This window comes from Amblyomma maculatum, chromosome 1 (assembly GCF_055883805.1).
Source record: "Amblyomma maculatum isolate TAMU_Amacu chromosome 1, ASM5588380v1, whole genome shotgun sequence".
Taxonomy (NCBI): domain Eukaryota; kingdom Metazoa; phylum Arthropoda; class Arachnida; order Ixodida; family Ixodidae; genus Amblyomma; species Amblyomma maculatum.
Window position 1 is genome coordinate 236,633,417 of NC_139344.1, and position 23,687 is coordinate 236,657,103.

General features: G+C 44.7%; 1 protein-coding gene across 2 annotated transcripts; it reads right to left on the minus strand.

The window, feature by feature from the left end:
* Positions 1-95: 95 nt before the first annotated feature.
* Positions 96-23,687, minus strand: LOC146205959 (uncharacterized). 2 transcript variants are annotated; one of them, XM_084586979.1, is made up of 4 exons: positions 23,453-23,687; positions 20,327-20,416; positions 16,159-16,255; positions 96-255 (listed from the first exon to the last, which is right to left on the minus strand). In XM_084586979.1, the coding sequence occupies exons 1-3, from the start codon at positions 23,664-23,666 to the stop codon at positions 16,179-16,181; spliced, it is 381 nt and encodes a 126-aa protein (XP_084443105.1). In that variant the 5' UTR covers positions 23,667-23,687; the 3' UTR covers positions 96-255; positions 16,159-16,178. The 2 variants fall into 2 exon arrangements, with proteins under 2 accessions (XP_084443105.1, XP_084443104.1); XM_084586978.1 differs by having other exon boundaries at positions 20,327-20,449.

Consider the following 23,687-nt stretch of genomic DNA (forward strand, 5'->3'; position numbering starts at 1 on the left):
TTGTGACAAAATGTTTTGCCATATGATGCCCTCCATGAGATATGCCTCATGTGTAAAGCATGCATGCTTGGAAAAGACACATGTGGTCACCTGGATTGGCTTTATTCATGCCATGTCTTCGCATGGCTGACACACTGTGGTCACAAAACATCTGCTTTCGGTCCACCAGGTTGGAGCTTGGATATAGGTTCCCTTGTTCTGCTGCTCTTGACCTGTTGGGTTCGGGCCTGGATACAGGTTTTCACTGTGCGACGTCTGCAAAATGCAAAAAAAAGCAGGACTATATCCCTGATCCAAAAATTCAGCTCATGTCTTTCCAAACATTTTGGGAAAGGGACAAGTAGGTGCTATACTATTATTTGACAATTCAATTCAAAAAGTTTCGATTCTGAACTACAGAAATCTGAGGAACTGACACGAGCATACAGACTGTTCAGCATCAGACCCCCACAAAATTTAATACCTCAGTCGAACAGATATTTCAAGGGCCTTCGAACCATATCCTATCGATCAATCAGATAAATGAAGGGGAAATGAGGGTATTCGTTATAATACATGAAGAAAAGAAGCCAACAGTCGGCGAGGCCAAGGAAATCACTGGGGATTGTACTTTGTTTTGTTTTTTTCAATTTTTGCTTCGGTAATCACACAAATTAGTAATGTAATCTGTTTAGGGGAAAGATAAACACAAAGTAGAAGCAAAAACAATGTGCCGATGGTGGGGACCGAACCCACGACCTTCAAATATCGCGTCCGGTGCTCTTCCAACTGAGCTACATCGGCCGCTGTTCCACCTGCTACTTTCTTACGTATTAATGTTGTCTCTATACGAACCTTGAGAGTGTTCACCAGTGCCGCCCTCAACCATAGCGGTGGACGTGGAATGTCCTGTGTTAACGCCAGTGTCACATAGAATGTGATCAAGAGCGAGGGCGAAAGCTGTGCTAGAACCCTCTTATGCTACCTATGGCTTCAAGACTTCCAGAACCGAGACCCCCGTAGGCGACAAGCAGATAAATGAAGGGGAAATGAGGGTACTCATTATAATACATGAAGAAAAGAAGCCAACAGTCGGCGAGGCCAAGGAAAGCACTGGGGATTGTACTTTATGGGTTCGGTCCCCATCATCGGCACATTGTTTTTCCTTCTACTTTGCATTTATCTTTCCCCTAAACAGATTACATTACTAATTTGTGTTGTTGTTGTGTTGTGTTTTATGGCGCATAAGCAACTCAGGCTATCATGCGCCAAGCACAAGGTATATTATGGTTTTTTTTTAAAAGGAATGAAGTGTTAAGATATCATAGTTTGTTCAGGAAGGATGTTTCTTCTAAGAAACTAAAAACACATGAAATGTCTACAATTGCATTCTCTCCTAGAAGTGATGGATGGAATGGTATCTGTTTGGTGTAAAATAGAGTGAAATGCTTTTTCCGTAGCTTTTCGAGTTTTTTACATGAAATTAAAATGTGGTTTATCGTCAGTCCATGTCCACAGTCTTCACATATGGGTTCATCTTCTTTTTTGAGAATGTAACTATGAGTAAGATGCGTGTGTCCTATTCGAAGGCGACATAATATTACCTCCATGAAGCGTTTCTGGTGACTGCATGACTTCCATTCTTCGACAACTGGTTTCACGACGTGTAGTTTGTTGTTTATTTCATTTTTCCATGAGGCTTGCCATTTTTCCCTGAGCTTTTTTTGTATGAATTTCAAAACATCTTTGCGTGGTACATTTACTTTTTCTATTTTTGCTTTTCGGGCAGCTGCTGCACATTCGTCAGCTGTCTCGTTACCTACGATTCCGACATGGCTAGGTACCCAGCAGAATTTAATTTTGTAACCTCGTGTTTCGGCTGATGTTATACAATGTATTATTTTTCCCACTACAGGTTCTGTTGCATTTTTAGAGTGTAATGCTGTGATTAAGCTGAGGGAGTCAGTGTAGATTATACTCTTTTCAATATTGCATTTTATTATTTTTTCCACAGCTATGGATATGGCATAACTTTCTGCAGTGAACACTGATGCACAATTGGGCAACCTAACTGTTTTCTGGCGATTGTTTTCTACGACACCACTACCAACATATGAGGTAGTTTTAGAACCGTCGGTATAAAATGTATTGTGGTCTTTGTATTTTTCCTCTAATGTCAGGAATTCTTGTAATATGTGTTCGTGTGGAGTTTGTTGTTTGTCAAACTGTGTTAAAGTAAGGTCGCATACACAGGGAAATTTATACCAAGGGGGTAATGGATCAGGGCATTGTGCAATGTCGGGGAGTGTATCGAGTATTTTTATTTCTTCGCACATCTGTTCGAAGCGGAGGAGGAGGGGTCTGACTGCTTGCGGTTTGTTGTTGAACAGGGTTCTGGACGGGCACTTTGTTACTATGGGGTAGCAGAGGTGTGTTGGTAGCGAACGGATCTTAAGAATGTATGAACAAGTTAGCATAATTCTTCTGTCCTCAAGAGATGGTTCGTTGGTTTCTACATACAGACTTCGCACAGGCGACGTCCTGTATGCCCCGGTCGAAAGACGCAGACCTAGGTTGTGGACTGGGTCTAGTCGTTTTAGGTATGAGGGTCTTGCGGAACCGTAGACTATGCAACCGTAGTCCAAGCTCGAACGTACAACTGAACGATAAATCTGCAGAAGGCATGTCCTGTCGGCTCCCCAGCGTTTACGTGACAGCACTTTGAGTATATTTAAAGATTGGGAGGCTTTCTTTTTAAGGGTGTTTATGTGGGGGAGGAAAGTAAGCTTTCTGTCGAAAGTAATGCCTAGAAAATTATGTTCGTGTTTTACTGGGAGAGCAATGTCATTGAGGTAAACTGTAGGGTCCACTTGCAAACCTCGTCTAAGTGAGAATAAAACGGCTATTGATTTCTGTGCAGAGAACCTGAAACCATTTCTATCTGCCCATGTCGCTAGTTTATTCACTGTTAATTGAATTTGTCTCTCACACGTTGATACATTAGAGGATGTACATGCTATTTGTAGGTCATCGACATAGACTGAATGCATGATGGTCGTTGGGATTATTTTTACTATGGAGTTCATTTTTACTATAAACAGCGTGGTACTCAAGATGCACCCCTGAGGGACACCATTCTCCTGAGTGAAACGTTTTGACAGAGTAGCACCGAGACGAACTTGGAAAGAACGGTCGGACAAAAACTCTTTCAAGCATTTTAACATTCTGCCGCGGATGCCAAGGTCTCCCAGGTCACGTAGGATTCCATACCTCCACGTCGTGTCATAAGCTTTTTCTAAATCAAAAAATACGGCAAGGCAGTGTTGTCTGCGTATAAATGCTTCTCGTACCGTATTTTCCAAGCGCACAAGATGATCAGTTGTCGAACATCCTTTTCTAAATCCACATTGGCGGGTGTCGAGAAGTTTGCGAGATTCAAGTGTAAACATGAGCCTGATATTTAGAACACTTTCAAACGATTTAGCGATACAACTCGTTAGTGCTATGGGCCTATAACTGCTTGGGGATGTTGGTGGCTTTCCATGTTTCAGTAACGGAACAATAATGGCTTTCTTCCAGGCCTGCGGTATTTCTCCTGACATCCATACCTTGTTAAAAAATTTTAAGAGTGCTTCAACTGAGGATTCAGAAAGATGGGCTAGCATTTGATAGTGTATTTCATCTGGGCCTGGTGCTGTACGTTTGCCGGAAGAGAGAACTGTGTTTATTTCTTGTAGTGTAAGGGGACTGTTGTATGATTCGTGAACGCTGCCAGTAGTAGGTAATTTCTGTCTTTCTGCTTGGCTTTTATACTTTAAAAATGATTCTGAATAATGTGATGAGCTAGATACCATGAAAAAATGTTCACCTAAAATGTCCGCTTGCTCTTGAATGCTTGTCTGGGTATTTGGGTCTGTAAGGAGAGGAACTGTAAACGGGGAGTACTTGCCATTTAATTTATTTACTTGTGCCCACATATCCTTGGATGTTATATGACTGTTTATAGAAGAGATGTAATGCTGCCATGAAGCTTTTTCAGCAGTACGACGCACATAGCGGGCTTTAGCTCTAGCCTTTTTGAAAATTAGGAGATTTTCTTGTGTGGGGTACCTGCGAAATATACTCCACGCCTTATTTTGTTTTTTCTTTGCCTCCCTGCAGTCTTTTGTCCACCACACTTTACAGTTCTGTCTCACAACTCCAGATGATTGAGGGATGGCTTGGCGTGCGGCGGCTAAAATACAAGAGGTAAATCTTTCATTTAACTCGTCGACATTAAAATCTTCGGCAAATAGTTTTCTCAAGTCGGCTTTCTCTTTAAAAAGCTTCCAGTCTGCTAAATGCAGCTTCCAACATCTTGGTTTAGTTTGAATTATAGATGGTGATGATGTTAGACTGATTGTTGTAGGTAGGTGATCACTTCCATGCAGATTATCTAAGACATCCCATTTAAAATCGCTAAGAACCGATGATGAGCAGAAAGATAAATCAATAAAACTCATTTTACCGGAGCTCGGGGAGCAGTAAGTGGGTTTTCCGGTGTTAAGTAAGCAGATATTATTGCACAGAATAAAGTCTTCTAAAATTTGGCCCCTCGTGTCAGTTTTTTCACTGCCCCAGAAAGAAGAGTGGGCGTTAAAATCGCCAACTACTACGCATGGATCTGGCAGTTGGCTGAAAAGGTCTTCGATATCATGGAGTGTTATTTTTAAGTGTGGCTCTATATAAATACTGCAAATTGTGATTGTTTTATACGTGATAAGTGTGGCAGCTACTGCTTCTAGCCGAGTTTTGAGCCTATGTTCACGAGATGCAATATTGTTTTTAACTATGATGGCAACACCGCCCGAGAGCCTGCATGCCTGCTCTCGATCACGGCGGAAGACTTTGTATTTTTTAAGAATATTCACATGTAGAGGACTCAGGTTTGTTTCCTGCAGACATAAGGCCACAGGTGAATATGTTGCTAAAATGTCTTTTATGTCGCTTAAGTTATTAAGCAGTCCCCTGCAATTCCAGTTTATTACAAAAGCCATCTTAAGCTACATGAGTAAAATAGAGACTACGTTGTTTTTGGCCCCGTGATTCGGGGCTTGTCCTTTTTTGCACGCTCTAAGGAGTCCCGCCGTCTTGACGGCACAGGACTACCCTGTGTTGTCGTGTCCATCGCGTCTTCAGACACGCTGGATGACCGCGGACAACACACCGGAACGCTTGAAGTAGGCCTCCCCGTGTGAGAAGAGGCCTTGGGCCCCGCAGACCTGGAAGGTCGCGAGGCCTGCTTTGGGGGTGGTGGAGCAGCGCCAGCTGCAGCCACCGTGGGCGCGGATGGCTCCACACCAGGGTCACTACCCGTGACCTGGGCGGGTGCCGAAGCACGCTGTGACGCTGCGCCCTGTTGCGTCACAACGGAGTAAGTTGGGCTTTGGACCAGTGAAAGCCGCTTTCTCGCCTCTCCGAATGTAATGTTCTCAGTGACTTTTAAGGTTACAATTTCTTTTTCTTTCTTCCATGTTGGGCAGGATCTTGAGTATGCTGGGTGGTTGCCCTCACAGTTTACGCAAAGGTTTGGTTCAGTTTGGCAGTTGTCAGTGGCATGTTCATTTGAAGCACATTTTGCGCAGGTGAGTCGGCCTCGGCAGCTCTGGGAGCTGTGGCCATATCTCTGGCAGTTATAACAGCGACGTGGGTTAGGTATGTACAGTCTGAGTTGCAGCTTTGTGTATCCTACTTCAACGGAGTCTGGAAGGGTGCTCAGCGCAAATGTCAAGACGATGTGCTTAGTTTGGATCTCTTTGTTGTCTCGCCTGATCTTGATTCGGTAAACGTTGATGACATTTTGGTCCTTGAGTCCTTCGAGCAATTCTTCTTCGGTCAGAAACTTGAGGTCATTATCTGAAATGACCCCACGAACTGTATTGAGTGAGCGGTGTGGTGAGATTGTGACAGGGACATCACCGAATGATGTAACAGCTGCTAGCTTTTCGCACTGGTGGTTGTACAGCACTTCTAAGAGGAGGTCACCATTTGGTAGCTTTTTGACTTTGTAGCCTGGACCTATTGTGTCTGTGAGAGTCTTTGTCACAAGGAACGGTGAGACTTGACGGGCAGTTTTTTCTGCTTGTTCAGAGTGAATGACATGAAAGCGGGGGAAGCTGTTTACATTTTTAGTGAAAAACTTGTTCGTCACATCGGTGCGCCCTCTCTTGGCGGGAGGGCGATCAGTTGCGGAAAGGGAAGAAGCCATAAAATTTATTTTATTGTTCGGTTATGGTACCAGCCACCCACCATGGAGTCCAACAAGGGGACGGGACAGGTGCCTAAAAAAAGCCCTGCCCACGCCAGCTGTATACCTTAACTATAACCTAATATGGCTCAACTCAGGGTAGTCAGCCACACAAGGTTAACCCTCGCCGCCGGGAAGTAAGGAAAAAACCAAGAAGAGAGTAGAGGACAGGAGAGTTGTAGGATAGATGACAGGAAAGTGAAAGATGGAGAGGAGGACAGGAAAAGGCGACTGCCGATTTCCCCCGGGTGGGTCAGCCCGGAGGTGCCGTCTATGGGAAGCGTGGGCCAAAGTGGTGTGTTGCCTCCGCCGAGGGGCCTTAAAGGTCCAAACACTCGGCATCGGCTCAACCACCAGGATCCCCTTTTCCCCAGACACGACGATGCCACGCACGGCTAAGCGTGGGTGCTCGGGGTCCGTGGTGTCGCACAAAACACACAAACACCTGCTTTAACAGGTGCCCCCTGCGGGGATTTCTAATTTGTGTGATTACCAAAGTAAAAATTAAAAAAGAACACACAAAGTACAATCCCCAGTGCTTTCCTTGGCCTCGCCGACTGCTGGCTTCTTTTCTTCACCTATCAATCAATGACATTTGTACACCGCTTCATGAAAAGCTACAATAACTACAAAGTCAAGAGGGCAGTGCAAAACTGGAGATTTAAACAGCCTTCGAGAAGTAGAAGTTTGCACTCTTGGATATGGCTCAGCATACACGGCTAAAGAATAAAACCAAACCTGAAAGATTATGCAATCCTACATATATGATCATATGAAGATGCACCTCGACTCAACCTTCTGCCTCTGCTCCAGAGTGAAGGAAACAGCTGTTCCTCTACTCAAGGCTTGGTTAGAATTCATGACGGCCTCTGAGAGTTCCTTCCAACAAAGTCTTCTTGAGAAATACCATGCGGAAAGAATGCATGGAGACCTTGACTGAAACCTTTACTCCCAGCGATCCTCAAGGCATTTTTTTTTTAGAAATGAAGCTTTACTTTAATCGCTCCTCGAGTGCAGGAGAAAACTCAAGTTTTCTCACGAATTTCGAAGTTGCAATGACGCTAATATAGGGCCACTTCGACCTCCACTTGCAAACATGAGGCATTGTAGCGTTCACACGCTGTGCGGACTTCATTCTACTGCATACAAAGCCTTTCATTAAAGCGGATACAATAAGATTCACAGACCCACTCTTTGAAGCATTGGCTCAGTGGGAACCTCAATCTGACTCGAAAATACTGAAACATTGTTTCAAGTACGACCAAGACAAGTCTCCCGAAGTCCATGCAGCTAACGATGAGTATGGATAGCTGTTGTCAGGTGCAGCTTTTAATGCTGTAGTTGATCACCGCATTATACTGCTGTGGTATAGGCATATTTCAAGTTGTCACCGGATGCCTCAGCAACATTTCAGAGCGTGCCGAGTGCCAAATTGCAGCAAGCATTTGACGGCTAACAGCAAACAAAGCATGTGCAGGGGTTTCTATGAACCACTGTGAACAGTGGTGCAATTGTAGGGAATGGCATATTGTAAACAGGAAGAGGGAGGTACCGGAGGTGCAGTTGTGCCATGGAACACCTGTGCTGCACACATCGATGGCTTGCTGATTGCCTCGGAGCATAATGTTTTAGACGCACGGTGCTGTGGGGAGGGGGGGTCAATTCTGTCTTCAGAGTGGCTCAGGGATATTCGCAGTCAAGTACATTTACAATTACAGCTCCTAGCTTGCTTGGAAACAAGCGGCATTTGATTCTGGAAAGCCAAATTTCTTGGCTGGGGTGCACGCGCTGCAATATGCTTCTTTGTACTTGTGCTCAACGCTCACCGCCGAGCACTTCGAGTGCAAACACGCAACTAGGTCACTAGATTTCACAGCAATTCTAGCACTTCTCAATGCCTAAATCCTGTTCTCACAAGCTTTATGTCAATGACAGAAAATGTTGCCAGACGTGAATTGTTTTCAGCCATTTTTCACAGCTGCCTTGTTCATGCAGTTTGCAAAACATATTTTTGTTCTGTTGTGGCCAAAGAAAGACACAAACGCAGGCAGCCAGGAACGTGAGTTTTATTCACGAATGCCTTTGCTTATATAGCCCTTGTCTTCCGCATGTGCCTAAATTGACATCTGATATTGCGCAAAATAAGGGCTATATAGGCCGAGGCGTTGGTGAATGAAACTCACTTCCATTCCCAGCTGCCTGCGTTTGTGTCTTTCATCGGCCACAACAGAGCAGTTTTACTAGGCTGGGACTTTTTTTTATGCAATAAAGCAACTCAGGCTATGAGTAGTGAAGTGCTCCAGAAATTCCAATCACCTGGGGTTCTTTAATGTGCATTGATGTTGCATAGCAAACGGGTGCCTTACTTTTCGTCGCCATCAAAAAGCGGCTGCCGCAACCTATTAGGCTGCGACTCTTGAGGCAGCTTGTTGATGTTGTTCAGAAGGACTTCACATTAGAAAATGACCAGGTTACACATAGTGGCATGTACTTTCCAGGCCAAATTTTGGCCTTTGTCTTGTCCTTGTAAGCCATGTGTGCTCCTGTAAGCTATGTGTGCTGCCTAGAGTGGAGGGATATTTCTAGAGGATACGAAGTCACAAGAAATGCTGAAAAGCATTCAAGAATTTCAACTGAACCTTGTGTAGAGAAGACTGTTTTCTTCACTTTATAGAGCTGAGGTAGTGTCAAGTCGAGACATGTTTGTGAATTCGACCCCAAGGGCAAAATTTGAATTAAAAACTATTCCACAGGCATAACAGACTCATACCCTAATGTCAAGTCCTCTGAACGTTCAGAAGCAACCTCTATATTCACAGGCTAACAGAACATGTTTCCCAGGATGCATGAAAAGGCAGCTGTGAAAAACAGCTGAAAACACTTTAATGTCAGGAAATCTCACTGCCGCTGTGATACAGTTCAAGTAGAACATGACATATGCATTGTGAAATGTGAAATTTAGTGACCAAATTTGTTTATTAAGGTTTGGTTTGAAGTTGCTGCTACACTTGCTCTTTGACCTTGCAGGGCTCACGGGCAAAGGGAGAAAACATGCATGCTGCTTTGCAACGTATGCACCCAAACAAACAAATTGAACTCCCTGATTGGTTTACAAACAAAGCTGGGAGCCACAATGGTCACTGTGCTTGAAAAGCCATGCCTTCTGCCTACCGTGAATGTGTCTCCACAAAACGAGTGAACCAGCCACTTAGACAGCACCGCGAGTCTGAAGACGTCTGTACTACCCTGATATGACAACTAAGCCATTGATGCCTCTAGCACAAATGTTCATTGTTCCAAAGGCTCAACTGCGCTGCTAGTGGGCCCCCAGCTTCCTTTATACGTATGTGCTAAGACCAAAAATGGGAAGACTGCCCAATAGGGGGTGATGAAGAGGCCATGTTTGCTGTTTCAATGTCCGAAAGAAGGGGGGGGGGGGCTGCCACTTTCATGCAATGTCTGATGAGTCCTAATCTAAACATCCTGAGCATACACACATGCAGCAGCAAGCGTGCAATACATGTCTAAAGGTGTACGCCGAGATATCTACACGCCGTCACCGAGTGTTCTCGCTATGTCTCCATAGCTAAAGCAAAACTGATCTGCGTGCCCACAACCACAGTTTTCTCTCAGCACCATCGGAGTGCTGTAAGGCTTCAATGCAAAACCATTACTAGCCCTTTTACACGTAATGTCGTCTGCGACCGTTGTTGGCTGTGATGGTTCTGAAAGAAGAGCAATCACGCCATTGTTGTGCATAGAGCAGCTTGGTAAGATGAGGCATGCGGCTGAGCTCAATACAGGAGGATCAGATGGCGTGACATTTGGAAAAACCCTTTAACGTGAAGTGCACCGAGCAGCTGCCCTTAGCTCAGATCGAAAGCGAAGCCAGCAAAGCATCTATATCTACTGTGACTGCATTAGCTGTGCACGGCTGCCTACAAGAAACGCAGTACATCAACTGTGTGTGCAGCCAGCCACACCTACTCTCGCTCAGTAAAGTCTGCTTTGATTGATTTCCTGCTTAGCCAATGATGCCAATGGTGCTAGTGGGGCCTCTGATGGAGATGCTGGCAATGAAGACGTGGCTGCTGATTCCGCAGTGCCGGTTTTGCAAAAGCCATTCTTTGCAGGCAGAAGCCCCTTATCGGAACATTTAGGGCAGTGATCGTGCAATCAGAAAGTTCGGTCAAAAATCTGGTTTTCTGGAAAATCAAAGGGTTGGAAAGTATGTACGCAACATGCCTTTCCCCACAAGTGTGTCCCTGTCTCTGGAAGTCACCATGCAGAGCAAACTTGCTCTTAGTCCTCAAATGTGTATCATAGCTCTGCATTAAGTAGGTTCTGAAACATTGCTCCCATATAGTGACAATTTGAAATGTGCAGCACCACAGAAGTATGTGATGATCAATTACAGCATTGCAGTTTGTGATAGGCCATGGTTATGCATACTTGGTGTCAAAAGCTGGGATGTCAGGAGGGTAGCCAAAGCTGTATCCACGAAACAATATGCCAGAAGTTCTGGGTTGAACAGGGTTGACCTGGGCCGTCACTCAGCCAATGCTTCACAAAACAGATGTGTGCATACTCACTGCATCCACTTTTGTGAAAAGCTGGATAAACTCGCAGAACAAAGCACAAATAGCGAGCAAATGATATAATGTCCCGTGTTTACAAGTTGAGTGGCAGTCGATGAGCCCTCAAGGTCACCTAACTGCCAACAAATGAAAAGCAGGCATTGAGGGCTGCATGGAGTTGAAGTTCAAGTGAAAGTATTTTTTGTGAAGTGCCAATTTCCTGTCACGATACTCAATCTCACAAGCTGTACGCTGCCCTGCGAATGGCACAGGAGCCCTGGCCCATTCAGGATCATACAGATTATAATAGGTAATTGTGCTCCTACATGCCTCTTGCTCCTTGAACTGACCAGGGTGAAAATGGGGGCACAATTATCTACAAAGGCTCTTTGCAAAACTCAAGAGTATCAGCTATCCTGCATAGCGCAATTCCTGTGGGAAAATATTTTTGCAGGTCCTGGGTGCACAGTCACGTCACACATGGATGACGTAGCCTATACGACACATATATGTATCTCCTAGATTTTTTTTAACAGATGCGCACTGCTCAGTCAAGACGAGATGCGCGGGAATGTAGTGAGCACTGATTCTGTGCGTTTGCAATTTTTTGCTTCCGTTCTGTTTCTTTCGATAGCTTAGTGTACAGCTTGTATGGGTATGCAAAGCGACGCGGGGACTCTGGAGTTGAGTCGGCTTTTTCGCATCATGTCACCGGGATGGTGCGTTTGCTCTCCGCAGTGTAATGAATATGTGCAAGAGTACTTGCCGTATGTGGGGCTGCATATATTCAGTACCAGAGCTTGAGTTATTTGCGAACGCGCCCATACACATGCAGTTTTGTAGTGGCGCAAAAAATTATTGTCAAGACAGAGTATCTTCTGAACGGTGCATAAACATTGATGTTTGGATTAAGCCATGAAATAGTATACAAGATGTTTCACATAAGGTTTCGTTTATGGGGTTTAATGCCCCAAAGTGATTCAGGCTTGTATCACATAGCGGGGTACAAAACCTGCCCCAGTGCACGGGCACAGAAGCAGCCAAATCTTCAGTGCTCCCTCCACTGCCACTCAGGCTATCGCAGCGCACACCTCACTGGTACGGAAAAAAAGGAGCAAGCGGCAAGCGTGTATACTGCTCTGTGCTTTGCCAAGGGCAGCTCCAGGCGGTCACTCGTTTGAAACAGCGCGACCTGCGCTGGCCAAACACCCCCCCCCCCCGCCCTTATTTTTTTATCCTCTCCGCACTACTAAGTAAAAAAAAAAAGGAAGAAGCATACATGCTGCTGTGCGCTTAGCTCGGAGAACAGCTAGACCCCCCTCCCACTACCTCCACTCCCCCTTCCCACCCACCCACAATTTATTGAGCGCCCCGGGCAGCTTGAAGCAGTCACTCGTTTTAAAGCACTTTGACAGCCAACCTCCCAGTACCCTTTCGTCCTTCCCGCATAGACGAGAAAGACCTTGCAGCCCTTTTCTCACTCCTTCCCAGTAGAATGAAAAAGGAAAAAAAAAAAAAACCGCCACGCAGGATATGCAGGAATAATACAGACACGTCACTTTTGTGTCAACAAGGTATGAGTTGCTTTGGCCTGAGCAGAAGATAGGGAGGACTAAAGCCGCGTTCAGACTACGTGCGCAACGCACGTATCGTTCGTAAGGATCGTAAGCGCAAGCGCAAAAAACGTAACGTGTCTGTTCAGACTGCTGTCGTATTGAGCGTAAAATGCGCAACGTACGCAGCAAGCGTGGGCGTAAATGTAGGAGGACCCGCGACTTTTACTACTATTACAGATACGTCTGTTACGCGCGACCAATGCGCACAGCCGTTTCGGTTTTCCCTTTCCGGTCACGGGGCTTCCGGTCCTTTCAGATTTCGCGCGCAAACCCGCAAACCACTAGTAGGCGGCATCATCCAACGCTCCTACTCTGCTGCAGTGTCTCGGCTCGCCGGTGTTATTGGTGTTTTGTCGGTGATTGTGTCTGTGTCGGTGATTGTGTCCGTCCGCAGCTTGATCATGTGCAGTGCGGAATCTTCGCTGTGGAATTATCAGCCTCTCATAAAAAAAGTTCGGCAGAGGCTGGCTCTCTACTGTCTCTACTACGAGTAGCTGAAATCGCACAGAGAGAAGTGCAAAACGATGCCTGGCTGCAAATTGTCAGTGCGCTGAGTCAAAGTAGTAAGTGGTTTATCAATCCGTTTTTTCATGCGCGAACAAGCTCTCAACAAGCAAATGTTTCCTCTAGTTTAGAAAAGTGAGGTTATGGAGGCGGGGGATATGCCCGCTTCATCCCCGTGCATTCTCGCAGCCCATCGGCTCCGTTGACAAGTGAGGAAACAGTTGGCCTGCAGCGAAAGGCCGATTCGGGGAGACATTGCGGTCGGGCCGCAGAACGGAGCTGGTGCGGACTCGTCGAAGTTTGAAAGAAGCTCACCGTAAAAGAGAAAAAGAAAACAGCATTTTCTGAGGGGGGACGAGGTTCCGCTGACGTTTCCGAGTCTGCCGCGCGCCCCGGCTCATTGTTTGGAGTCAGTAGTACGGCCTTTGAGTCACCGCCCCGGCCCGTCTCCAAGATTGCTCCGGGGCACTGGTAAAATCGCAAGCAGGGATGCAGGCGGACCGTACGCCTGTTTTGGTGCGAGAGAGTGCGATCACGGGACACCGAGCAGGAGTGCGCAGTACGTCGACAAGAGAGCGGGCGCGTGAAATGTGCGAAGGAGTGAGCGGTGCGTCAACACGGTGAGCGGACGTTTGAAAACTGTGTGCGAACGTGCGTGTGTGAAACGAAGTGTATTTATAATCGAGTTGTTAATTGTTAATATACCCATTGTTCTTTTTCGTATTTTATTTGTGTGTCCAGTCTTTTCTTTCACATCTCATTTTGAGCTTGAAGAGCCCAGACCTCCGCTATCAGCCGCTTGCAAACCAGCGCCATGTTGAGAGCGCTGATTGGCCGGTCGTAAAGAACGCATCTTACCGAACGGCCCAGTGTGAACATGCGCGGTCGCAAGCTACGTAAACGGGAGTTCCAGCCACTATGCGCACTGCGATAAATACGATACTTACGACGGATGCGCACGTAGTCTGAACGCGGCTTAAAGATTTGACTGCTTCTGTGCACAGTGTGTTAGAGCACAGGGCTCAATCGGCCACCTTTGTACCTTAAGTTAAACCCGTTAAATAAAACAACTATAGTGCTAAAAAATTGTTCAATAACTAAGCCACATCTTGTATAAATTCACAGCTTAATTTCAAACATAAACATTTATGTGCCCTTAGAAGATGCTCTCAGTCTTGACAGCTATTTCTTTTCACCACTACAAAACTGCAAGTGTGTGGTGTGCATGTGTGCAAATAACTCATGCACTATAAATATGTTTGCAGCCCCTAATAGGGTCAGTACCCTTGCACATTTTCGTTACAATGAGGAAAACAAACGCACGATCCCACTGCGAAGAAGCACACTCATGACACAGTTCTTGTGTCGCTCGAATATCAGCAACCCTGCCAAACCACCAGAAGAAAAAGAACGAAAGCTAAGCAAAAATTGCGAACACACAGAATCAGTGCTCACTCCACATTCCCCCGCATCGTGCCTTTTGACTGAGTAGCGCTTTTCTCTCAAGAAAAAAAAGAATACAAACTCCACGAGTAATGTGTAGGTGACATATAGTAGGCTATGTCAATGAAGTATTATGTGATTGTGCACTGAGGACCTGCAAAAATGTTCTCCCAATCCCCGTTGCGGCAGAAGTTGGGTGCAATGCTGAATATTTCTGTATTAAGTCTCATGTTATACACGAATCTTGGGAGGAGCATGCCTTCTCTATTGAAAACCAGAAGGGAAGGGAGGGGGGTTATGAATGGTACCTGTAAGGTTAAGGTGCTCTTAAGCGCTTAATCCCTTTAATAGAGAGAGCAAACCAAGGCAGAGTGGGGCAGGTAATGGATGTGGTCATTGTCACAAGAAATGTCTCCCGGCAGCACCCTATTTCTGCCCCCAAAACAGGTTTTACCGCCACAGTGAAGGGGTTTTCGCTGAGGAGAGAAGCACTGCAGAAGTATTCTGCCAGAACAACCCCATACCGCCATTTACATTTGCTGAAACTTGTGAGTTCTCCCTCCTCACTCACAAATCATGAGGATGTGCTTTGGTCTACTCTCCATGGAAGGGGTATGGTATCGGTTACTTTTAAGCCACAAAACAATACTTTTCACAAACACGCACATATTTCAAGGTGGAAGCAAGGCCACCTGCTTCTTGCCACATTTGTTATCATCAGCAGCTGCATTTCAATGAGGACAGAAGCCAGCAACACTTTCCTCAGTAGTTTGTAGTACCTCCGCCGCCAATACAGCTAGCCGAGAAGTAATAACTGCTTGACGCGATTCCACATGCACAAATTACATCAGCTTAACACTTAAAAGTACAGATAACACTGAATTTTCCCATCCAATTAAACGCTCAACCACTTCCTTCTCAGTTGCTGCAGTGCTGCTGGCATCCCGGTACGTGGCATCCCAGACATGGCGGTATGGTGAAAATCTGCAACCAGTATGCACTCAAGAACTCTGATCACATGTGGCCGACCTGCCACTACTCAGAATACTGTCAATCATTTTCAAATGAAAGATGGTAGTACTTATGTGAGAGCAGTGCAATGTCAAGACTACTGAAACCTATATCGACTGCATTGCCCCTACTGTACTCTGCTAATTTAACTTGCAGTCAGAGGAATATAACTAGCCCAACAACTGCAGCAACCACAGTGAAGGTGCATGAGCCTTCACTTCAAGGTGTACTATCCTCACATCTTATAAAATCAGCTGGTAATGAGATTTGTTTCAAAACTTCTGGCTTTTCCTACCTTAAAAAGAAACTTGCATTTTCTGTAAAATAGCATTTTAGTGAATAGAATGCAGAAATGTATAACACAAGCTAGCTTCAGCTTGTCCTCAATGTCCTTTTATTACCCTAAAGCTGAACATGAGCTATGAGAGACATCATGAAAGAGGGCTTCTGGGCTAATTTCCAGAGCCCTCCCTCTTCCACGAAAAGTTCTTTAAACTGTGCACTGGCACTGCCCAACATGTAGGCAAATTTGCATTTTGCCTGTATCGACAGGCCCCAGGCACCATTCCATTCCATATTCTCAGGCTCAGCAGCCAAATGCCATAGCCAGTAAGCAACGGCAGCAATCAAAGAAAACACTGAAGAAACCTGAACCTCAAAATAAACATAAGGAGCCACAAATGCAATAGTAGGTCAGGCAGATAAGAAACTACACATGCTGAAAAATGTCTTCAGCACTTACATCAATGTCCTACTTGCCCATCATAGCACTGTGCGATTCTGGCAAAGGGTATTGTAGAGCTTGAAGAAGCCATTGCTTTGAAGCCACATGGAGCTTGCTGTAAGGTAAAAAGTACCATGAACCAACAAATTAAAGCGTAATATAGTGCAAGACCTACATGCAGAGGCTTTGTGAGCAAGAAATAAAGGCATAGAATAGTAACAGCACAATACTTTTTTTTTTCTTGAAATGATGCATGGCATGCTGGTGTAAGTCACTGTATGAATTCGCCTCTGCCTGCTAAGTAATCCTAGATTAATATTTTTTTGGATTCAAACTTTCACTTTAGGATTGAATTCGTTGAAGGGCGACTGCCTATAAAGCCAGAGAAGAAACAATGTTGACATCACCCGAGACATACCAACACTGAAATAAATCCTTTCACTCCATCTCGTCGCCAGCCTGGCAAAAGAACAGGTCAGGCATCACAGTGCCCCTGGTTACAAATAAAGCATTTACTTGATTTTAACTGCAAGTACATTTTAACATCAACCTATCCATAATCCACTAATGCCCACAAGGCCCAAGATCAGACAAGCTCTCCCTTTATGCTTTATATCGAGTGAGCCTCTTAATTTGTAGTGCAGGGCCTTAATACATGCCTGTAACTACAATACTACTTTTCTAAGAGATGTGGAACTTCATTAGAATTCATTTTATGACCTAAGTAGCAGAAATTGTATTTTATCTTGAAACAAGCAGCCCGAAAAAACAAGGCTGTGAAAGCAGACAAGACAGACGCTAACTTGCAACATATAAAGGAGTCAAGCAACAATGCAAACCACGCAATCACTTATAAGCAGAAAGCAAAACATGAGTCACTAAAATTTAAGAGCACTTCCCTAATCTAGATATCCCAACTCACTGCATGTTAACACGATGGACGGCTCACTAGCACATTCATTACCTAGTCGTGAAATGCCTTCAGCTTCAATGATTTTCCAGCTGATTTGAAATGGATGACAGCCAGAATGTGCGCAGCTGAAAGAAACTGAAAGCAACCAGTGCATTCTTTACAATGCACAGCCAAGTTGGTACCTCTACCTATATCTACATAAATGGAACCGCTCGGATATTTTAGTGATTGATGTTTTGCTGTCTGCTTATCAGTGACTGAGCAGTTTGCGGCGTTGCTTGGCTTTATATATTTCATGTTTGCATCAATAAAATTTAGTTGCGAGTTATTGCCTGCTTGCCTCCTTTCACATCCTTGTTTTTTCGTGCTGCTACTTTCAAGATGACGCCTTACCAACTCATGCAAACTGCCATCCTTCTCAAAGTATGTTAGTCAAAGAAATTTACTTCATTTGGTACTGACCAACACACATGACCAGGTTTGATGCAACTTAAAGGCGATCAAAGAGAGCATCATCATAAAGCATGAAAGTTGGCTCAGAAATGCACCTCTCCATGCCAGTGTAGCTTGCACAAAAATGAATTTCTGTGGTAAACAAAACACTAGGCTGCTGCAAGGGTGGTACAGCAGAAGCAGAGGGTGCTCCAACAGTAAGAGGAAATATGGCATTGAATCTTGCTATACACGGAGACATGTTGTGGGCTATGCAGCCAAGGTACGAAAGGAAAGGAGACAAGTTTTATTCTCTTTGCCGAGGAGAGTGGTTTGTTTGCTCACTATTTGGGCTAGGCATGTGCAGGCTTGAAGTGAAGGGAGAAAGTTGGAGAGTTAATGCAAGGTCACTAGCGCTGAAGTAACCCACTCTACATGGCAAGGGAAGAGAGGTATGTTGCCTTCACTTTCTTGCCTAGCTTCAGCTGCATAGCCAGACATTTAACCCTGAGTACAGCACCATTATTCGATCCATGATAAACAGGTAATACAGGTAAAGAGCATGCTGCGCTCTAAGGTTGCCGACGGCGTATTTACTTATCTTACATTAAAAAAAAAAGTTAAGTTAGTGACCCATAAATATGATACTTCTGCTATTATGAGAACTCCCCAGCTATGTAAATTGCATGAAGAAAGTGAACCTATGGATAGCTTGCACTGACGACTCACTAGGCACCCACTGGTGAACCAAAAGTAGAGCAAAAATCTGTCTAATTTGCATTCACCATCTTCATCATGACGGTATTGCAGACACTAAGCACAGTTCACCATCATAGCACTTATGATATCATCCAAGCCATCTATAAGAGCTACCCAGATTATCACATGAACATTTCAGTAGAGATGACTTTCCAAGGGTCATATGACACTGACCAAATTCTCATGAAAAAAAGAAATTATGACCAAATCAGCACCTTTCTCGGAGTTCAGTGCATGGGCGTGAGATATGCTTTTACACTTCTTTTCGTCAACTGCTACTGTTTCAGGAAAAAGGGTCATCAAACTAAGTAACCTGAGTAGAGTTGCAAACAATGAAAGTTAGGAGTGTGGTGAGGGGCAGACTTTGTGGCATTGCGAAGGTACTCTACTAATGCTAACAGTAGGCAGCCTTGATTTGATCATGGGGTTCAACATGCCAAAGAAACTAACTTCGAGGGTCAGCCATTGTAGATAGCTCTGGATAATTTCGACCATCTACGCTTCTTTAATGTGCACTGACACTATAAAGCACATGGGCACCTAGCATTTTTCCACCATCGAAATGCAACCACCCCAGCTAAGACCGAGCCCGCATCACCCAGCTCACTAGTCAAATGTAATAAACGCTGAAGCTGCCACAGTAGGGTGTAGGCAGCCTTGAGGCAGGGTTACATTTGCAGGCATGTTTTGTACAAGTCAAGCTTATATAAGCTAGGTATGGCCAAACTGTGGCTCATGAGTAGCATGAGGCTCCTTGCAAAGTCCAGGTGCAGTTCACGACTGCTTGGCACCTGTCCACCTCTCACCATTCACAGTATTTCTGCACCTACAGCCAGCTTCTTTTTTTTTTAGGAGAAAACAAAACAAAAATACAGCCAGCTTCTCTGTTCTTTCCCCTTTAAGTTCCAAACCACCTTTTGTTTAGTATTCTTTTGAACAATGAAACAATGTGCCACCCTATGGACACACATCTAACAGAGCTGCTCATGACTGTAAACATGCTCATTCGAGAACTTCAATCTGCTTGCTTTACAAATGGGGCAGTAGAGGCATATTAACAGTCGTGGCATGAGTTCTTCACTCTGACCACCTGCTTTGTTAAATAAAAAAAAAGTCATTATCATCATTTACTTTGCTCTTTGTAAAATTGTGCCTTTTTAGTCGAGAGTTCTCATTAAAGGTATGGCAGCTGTTGCTGTAGGCCTAGAGTTAACGAGCTGTCTGACATATGCCCGCACTGTACTCGCTTGCTCATACATGGAGCTGAGCCTTAGCAACCTTCGTGGTGATGCAAAGAGATGTTTGCCCATGCTAACATCTTGGCATTTCCATAATGGCGCAGATCAGTGTCTCCACTCCCACTTGTGCTGTGAGCATTCCTGTCACTAGCACATATTGAAACCAAAAGCGATGGCAGCAGGCAATGTGACATATGCCAGCAGAGAGATGTTCACTTGCTTTTCCTCCACACATAGTGAATTACAATCCCAGAACTTAAGTGGATTGCCCGCTCCACAACAGAGCACCTGCATCCAGCACAGATTGTGTCCCAACTGTGTTTGGAACTCGTGCTAGCGCAAGTAGGTAGTGCCCATGGTCTGACTGAGGAATTGCCAGTCATTCTGTGCGCTAGCCTGTGCTTCATGTACACATGCCGTCTGTTCTAGACCTGTAATAGGTCTTAGAATGGTGTTGACCTCAACAGTTTATGCCATTCTTTCAGATAGTCGAGTGCGGGCAAGCACGGTAAGATTTCTTTGGCACTATTCTCAAATAAAACAAAGGCTCAGATCACTGTTTTCACTGTTTCAGAGTTGAGGAATGGCTTCAAGTTCACAAATAGCACACAAAGATTGTTTCTGCATATAGTTTTCCAGTCGCACTCTGAGCTGAGGTCTTTAAAAAAGATTATTGCAGAATACTGCTGCTCTCAGACTTGCTGTCCTCAAAAGTGAGCACTATTTCATGACAGCAATTTGCATTCGAAGCAGCGGCAAGTACCAATAGTCCATTATTGCAGAGGGCACAGCAAGCGCAGCAGAGACAATCTACTGGAAATGGTAGGTGCAGCTGAACACATACTCAAGTAAATTTCCAGCCGGTCCTGTTGATTTCGGCAGAGCAATCCAGACTGCTCCATGGAGCGATCTTGGCTCAGCAATCGCTCCTCATCTGCATTTGGAAGATGAAACATGTGTTCCGGATCTGCATTTGGAATACAGTTGGTTCAAAATGAGCAGAAAAGAATGTTCTGTAAGTGACCACAGTCTGTTATTGGAATTCACCATTAACAGAGTTTTACTATCTACCACCTAGATCTGCTCATAATTTAAGTAGCATTATAAAAGTCTGTGATCCTGCAGGGACCTCCGATCTCACACAAAGGATTCAGTGGCGTAGCAGGCACAACACACATCAAGAGGTGCCAGATAGTGTAACTTGTAAAAAATGTTATGCTAACTCTTCGTTACTTGCTAGCAGAGCAAACAGTATGTCCGTCATCAAACCTTCTTTTAAACCCTACTTCATGGCACTACTTCATGGCAATGGAAAAAGGCATTTCGAGTCCACTTGAGGTCTAACTTAGTACAGTAGCGATGAACAAGCCCCTGAGCCTGCCATGTGCCAAGGCGTAAATGCGCTTCACTGTATTGCACGAGTGAAGAACCGGAAGGCTGGAAGCTCGAACAATCTGTTTCCAGAAAATGGTGACGTTGTTTGGGCAGTTAGGTTGGAATAATAAGCAAGCACTCTGCCCGTACCTTCATCTACTGGATTTCCTCTCAAAGGTATGTATGCCCAGCAAACAATGTCTGCAACTTAATCCAGGAGTAAAATCACAGCATGTTCTGAGGCCTTCGATCATAACATTAAGTTTTTCATCATTCCAGTCACCTCAACATCAAATCCAAGGCATATGTGGCAGCTTATGGAACATTCGCACATACAAAACACATCGAGAAATGCAAACCAGTCAGTCTAAAGGCAGCCTATCATCCTCATATTGTTCATAGCCTTCCTAATGCCACCGAGTTTGCTTTCCTACCACCCTCTGAACATGCAATGTTCCACCCCAACTCGGGCTACACACAAGCAGTGCACCAAGAAAAGCAAAAGTTCATCCCTAGCTCCCACTACGTCAACTCGGAAGAATGTGCAGAGTCGGACCAGATATATAAATTTTCACAAGAGAATTCAGTCAAGTGCCATCTTTCCATCTTTCAACTTTACTTGCTCTCTAGCAGATCTAGCTTGGATTCATTTTGCACTCAAAGCTCAAGTTATATTTCAACAACTTCAACATATTTATCAGGACTGCAGTGCAACTGCCTCTATTATCCAACTTTTTTTTTTCTTTTGCTGAAGTTGACATGGTGAGTGAGCAGTCTAGTTATACAATAATTTTTTCCAGTTTTAACAGCCAATTAGAGAAATAATTTTTGTGAGCTTTCCTTTTTAAAGCTGCTTTGCTGACAAGTTCCTGCCTGCAAGCCAGTGAAGAAAATGTGGGATTATTGCTATCTGCACACTTCCATTAAATGATCTCAACACTGACATGATGATCAAGTGATATCTAGGAAGATATTGGCACCAGCGCAGCAAGCAGTCTGCTGCTTGTGCATCATGACGCGCCAATGCTATCGAACTGCCAAACCTTTTATCATGTCAAAACACGCTCACCCGATCAATTATGAATTGTGAAAGGCTACGCACTCAAAAGTGGAAACACATCCATTCAAAAAGTAAAAAGAAGTAAATTGCAGAATGTAACGTGACTGTTCAAACCATGTATGGAAGTGCATGCGGCCACCAAACGATTCATAAATGTGGTAGCCATTCATGAGCTAGATCCAGACACACCACCACTTGTTGTTGCGACTAAAGGAAGAAGATAACGAAAATGCACGGGCCTACTACTGGCTCTGTAGCTGAGCCACCTCCACTGCCTCGTGCGGACAGAAGAGAAAATAGAGAAGAAAAAAGTGGGAGAGAGAGGCACGTCGCGACAGCCGTCGTCCACCACTGAAACGGTAGTAGGTACAAAGACTGCCTACAACAGATAGAAATCCAGTGGCAGGCTAGCCCCCGCCGCAAGCTGCGGTGACCTACCAATCACAGCACCCTAGGGCCAGGAGCAGCCACCCCTCGAAACCACTTCCTCATCAACATCTACAGTTGTTTCTACAAAACATGCATAAATTTAAACAAAAACACCACACTGGAATGATACCTTGAGCAAAGGCTTGTTTTGCTTGGAATCCTGCATGCACTCCTCAATTTAAAACCTGCATGAATTTCATACACTGAGTACAAAAAAACCTGCACACATTTTGATTCACATTTCATATCAGGGAAGACGTCGATGGGGCATCTCAGCACAATTAGTTCAGATTTTTTTGCTTCATTTGTAGATAACTACACAAGAAAATCAATACTATCGGTACTGTTGAATGCATAATTAACTTTACACCTTACTGCTATTTTTGGACTGAAGGCCTGAGTTTGGTGTCTGTCATTTATATGCACTTTATAGTTTTTGTGGATTACTTCAGTCAAAACAAATTATGCAAAAGAAAATGTGAAGCCAATACAGGTGAAAAAATTCATAAATAGCTAAAAAAACTTTTTTTTTTTTTACCTTCTACTTGCACCCAAGGCTCGACAATGGTGCTTTAAGTACGATTACAGCGGAATCATACTGCCGTCGCGTGTTCGCCGGCTCCTTATCCCATAATCCGCAATATTTATAGAACATTTGAATAATGAGCTAGCCCTGTCGTAACGCAGGTAGGTTTTACCGCTTATTCAGTCCGTGTAAATTCAATGCACAAGCGCCGGATCTTCAACTGCAGCACAACGTAAGGACCGGGTCGAGGCACTTACGAAGTTGCCCATACTAAATTCTTGCCGAAGGCTGAATCGCAGTACGGCACCGGCATCATGCACCCCGCAATGAGCTTACGAATGATGATTTGTACGGCATATTCTACTTCAATCGTGCAGCCCATGACACTGTCTCTTTTCCAAGACACTGCAAACGCATTAACACCCCCCCCCCCCCCCCCTTTCTTTGTCAAAACCAAACAACCGTTTGTTATGAACGCGTCTTGTTGTTTACGAACTAACAAACTAGCATTGTGTTGGCATGCATGACCAGTTCTGCGCTGTTTCCAGAAGAATGTGGAGGACAGAAGGAAATTTACTTACATCTGAGATGCCAAACGTGTCCCGGGTGGTGAACGCCCTCCAATAGTCCCGCCGTCAGCGTAGTGTTTCCAGTGAAAGCGCACAAAGGAAGACGCACTATCTGTTGGGCACGCCGGCACACTTTTTGCACAGGTTTACACAGAACCTGACGACGCTTCTGCACATCGCAAGAGCTATTTTGCTGCGCTTTGTGCCTCGCAAATCTCGAGAGCATGACGCCGCCAGCAGCACAAAA

What these genes read in the sequence shown, in the direction of transcription:
- LOC146205959 (XM_084586978.1), bottom strand. Translation starts at nt 23,666, where the DNA reads ATGCTCTCGAGATTTGCGAGGCACAAAGCGCAGCAAAATAGCTCTTGC. An exon ending in ACACGTTTGGCATCTCAGAT is followed by an intron (nt 20,450 to 23,452) that starts GTAAGTAAATTT and finishes TTCCAAATGCAG; the next exon opens with ATCCGGAACACATGTTTCAT. An exon ending in CCGGCTGGAAATTTACTTGA is followed by an intron (nt 16,256 to 20,326) that starts GTATGTGTTCAG and finishes TTTACCTTACAG; the next exon opens with CAAGCTCCATGTGGCTTCAA.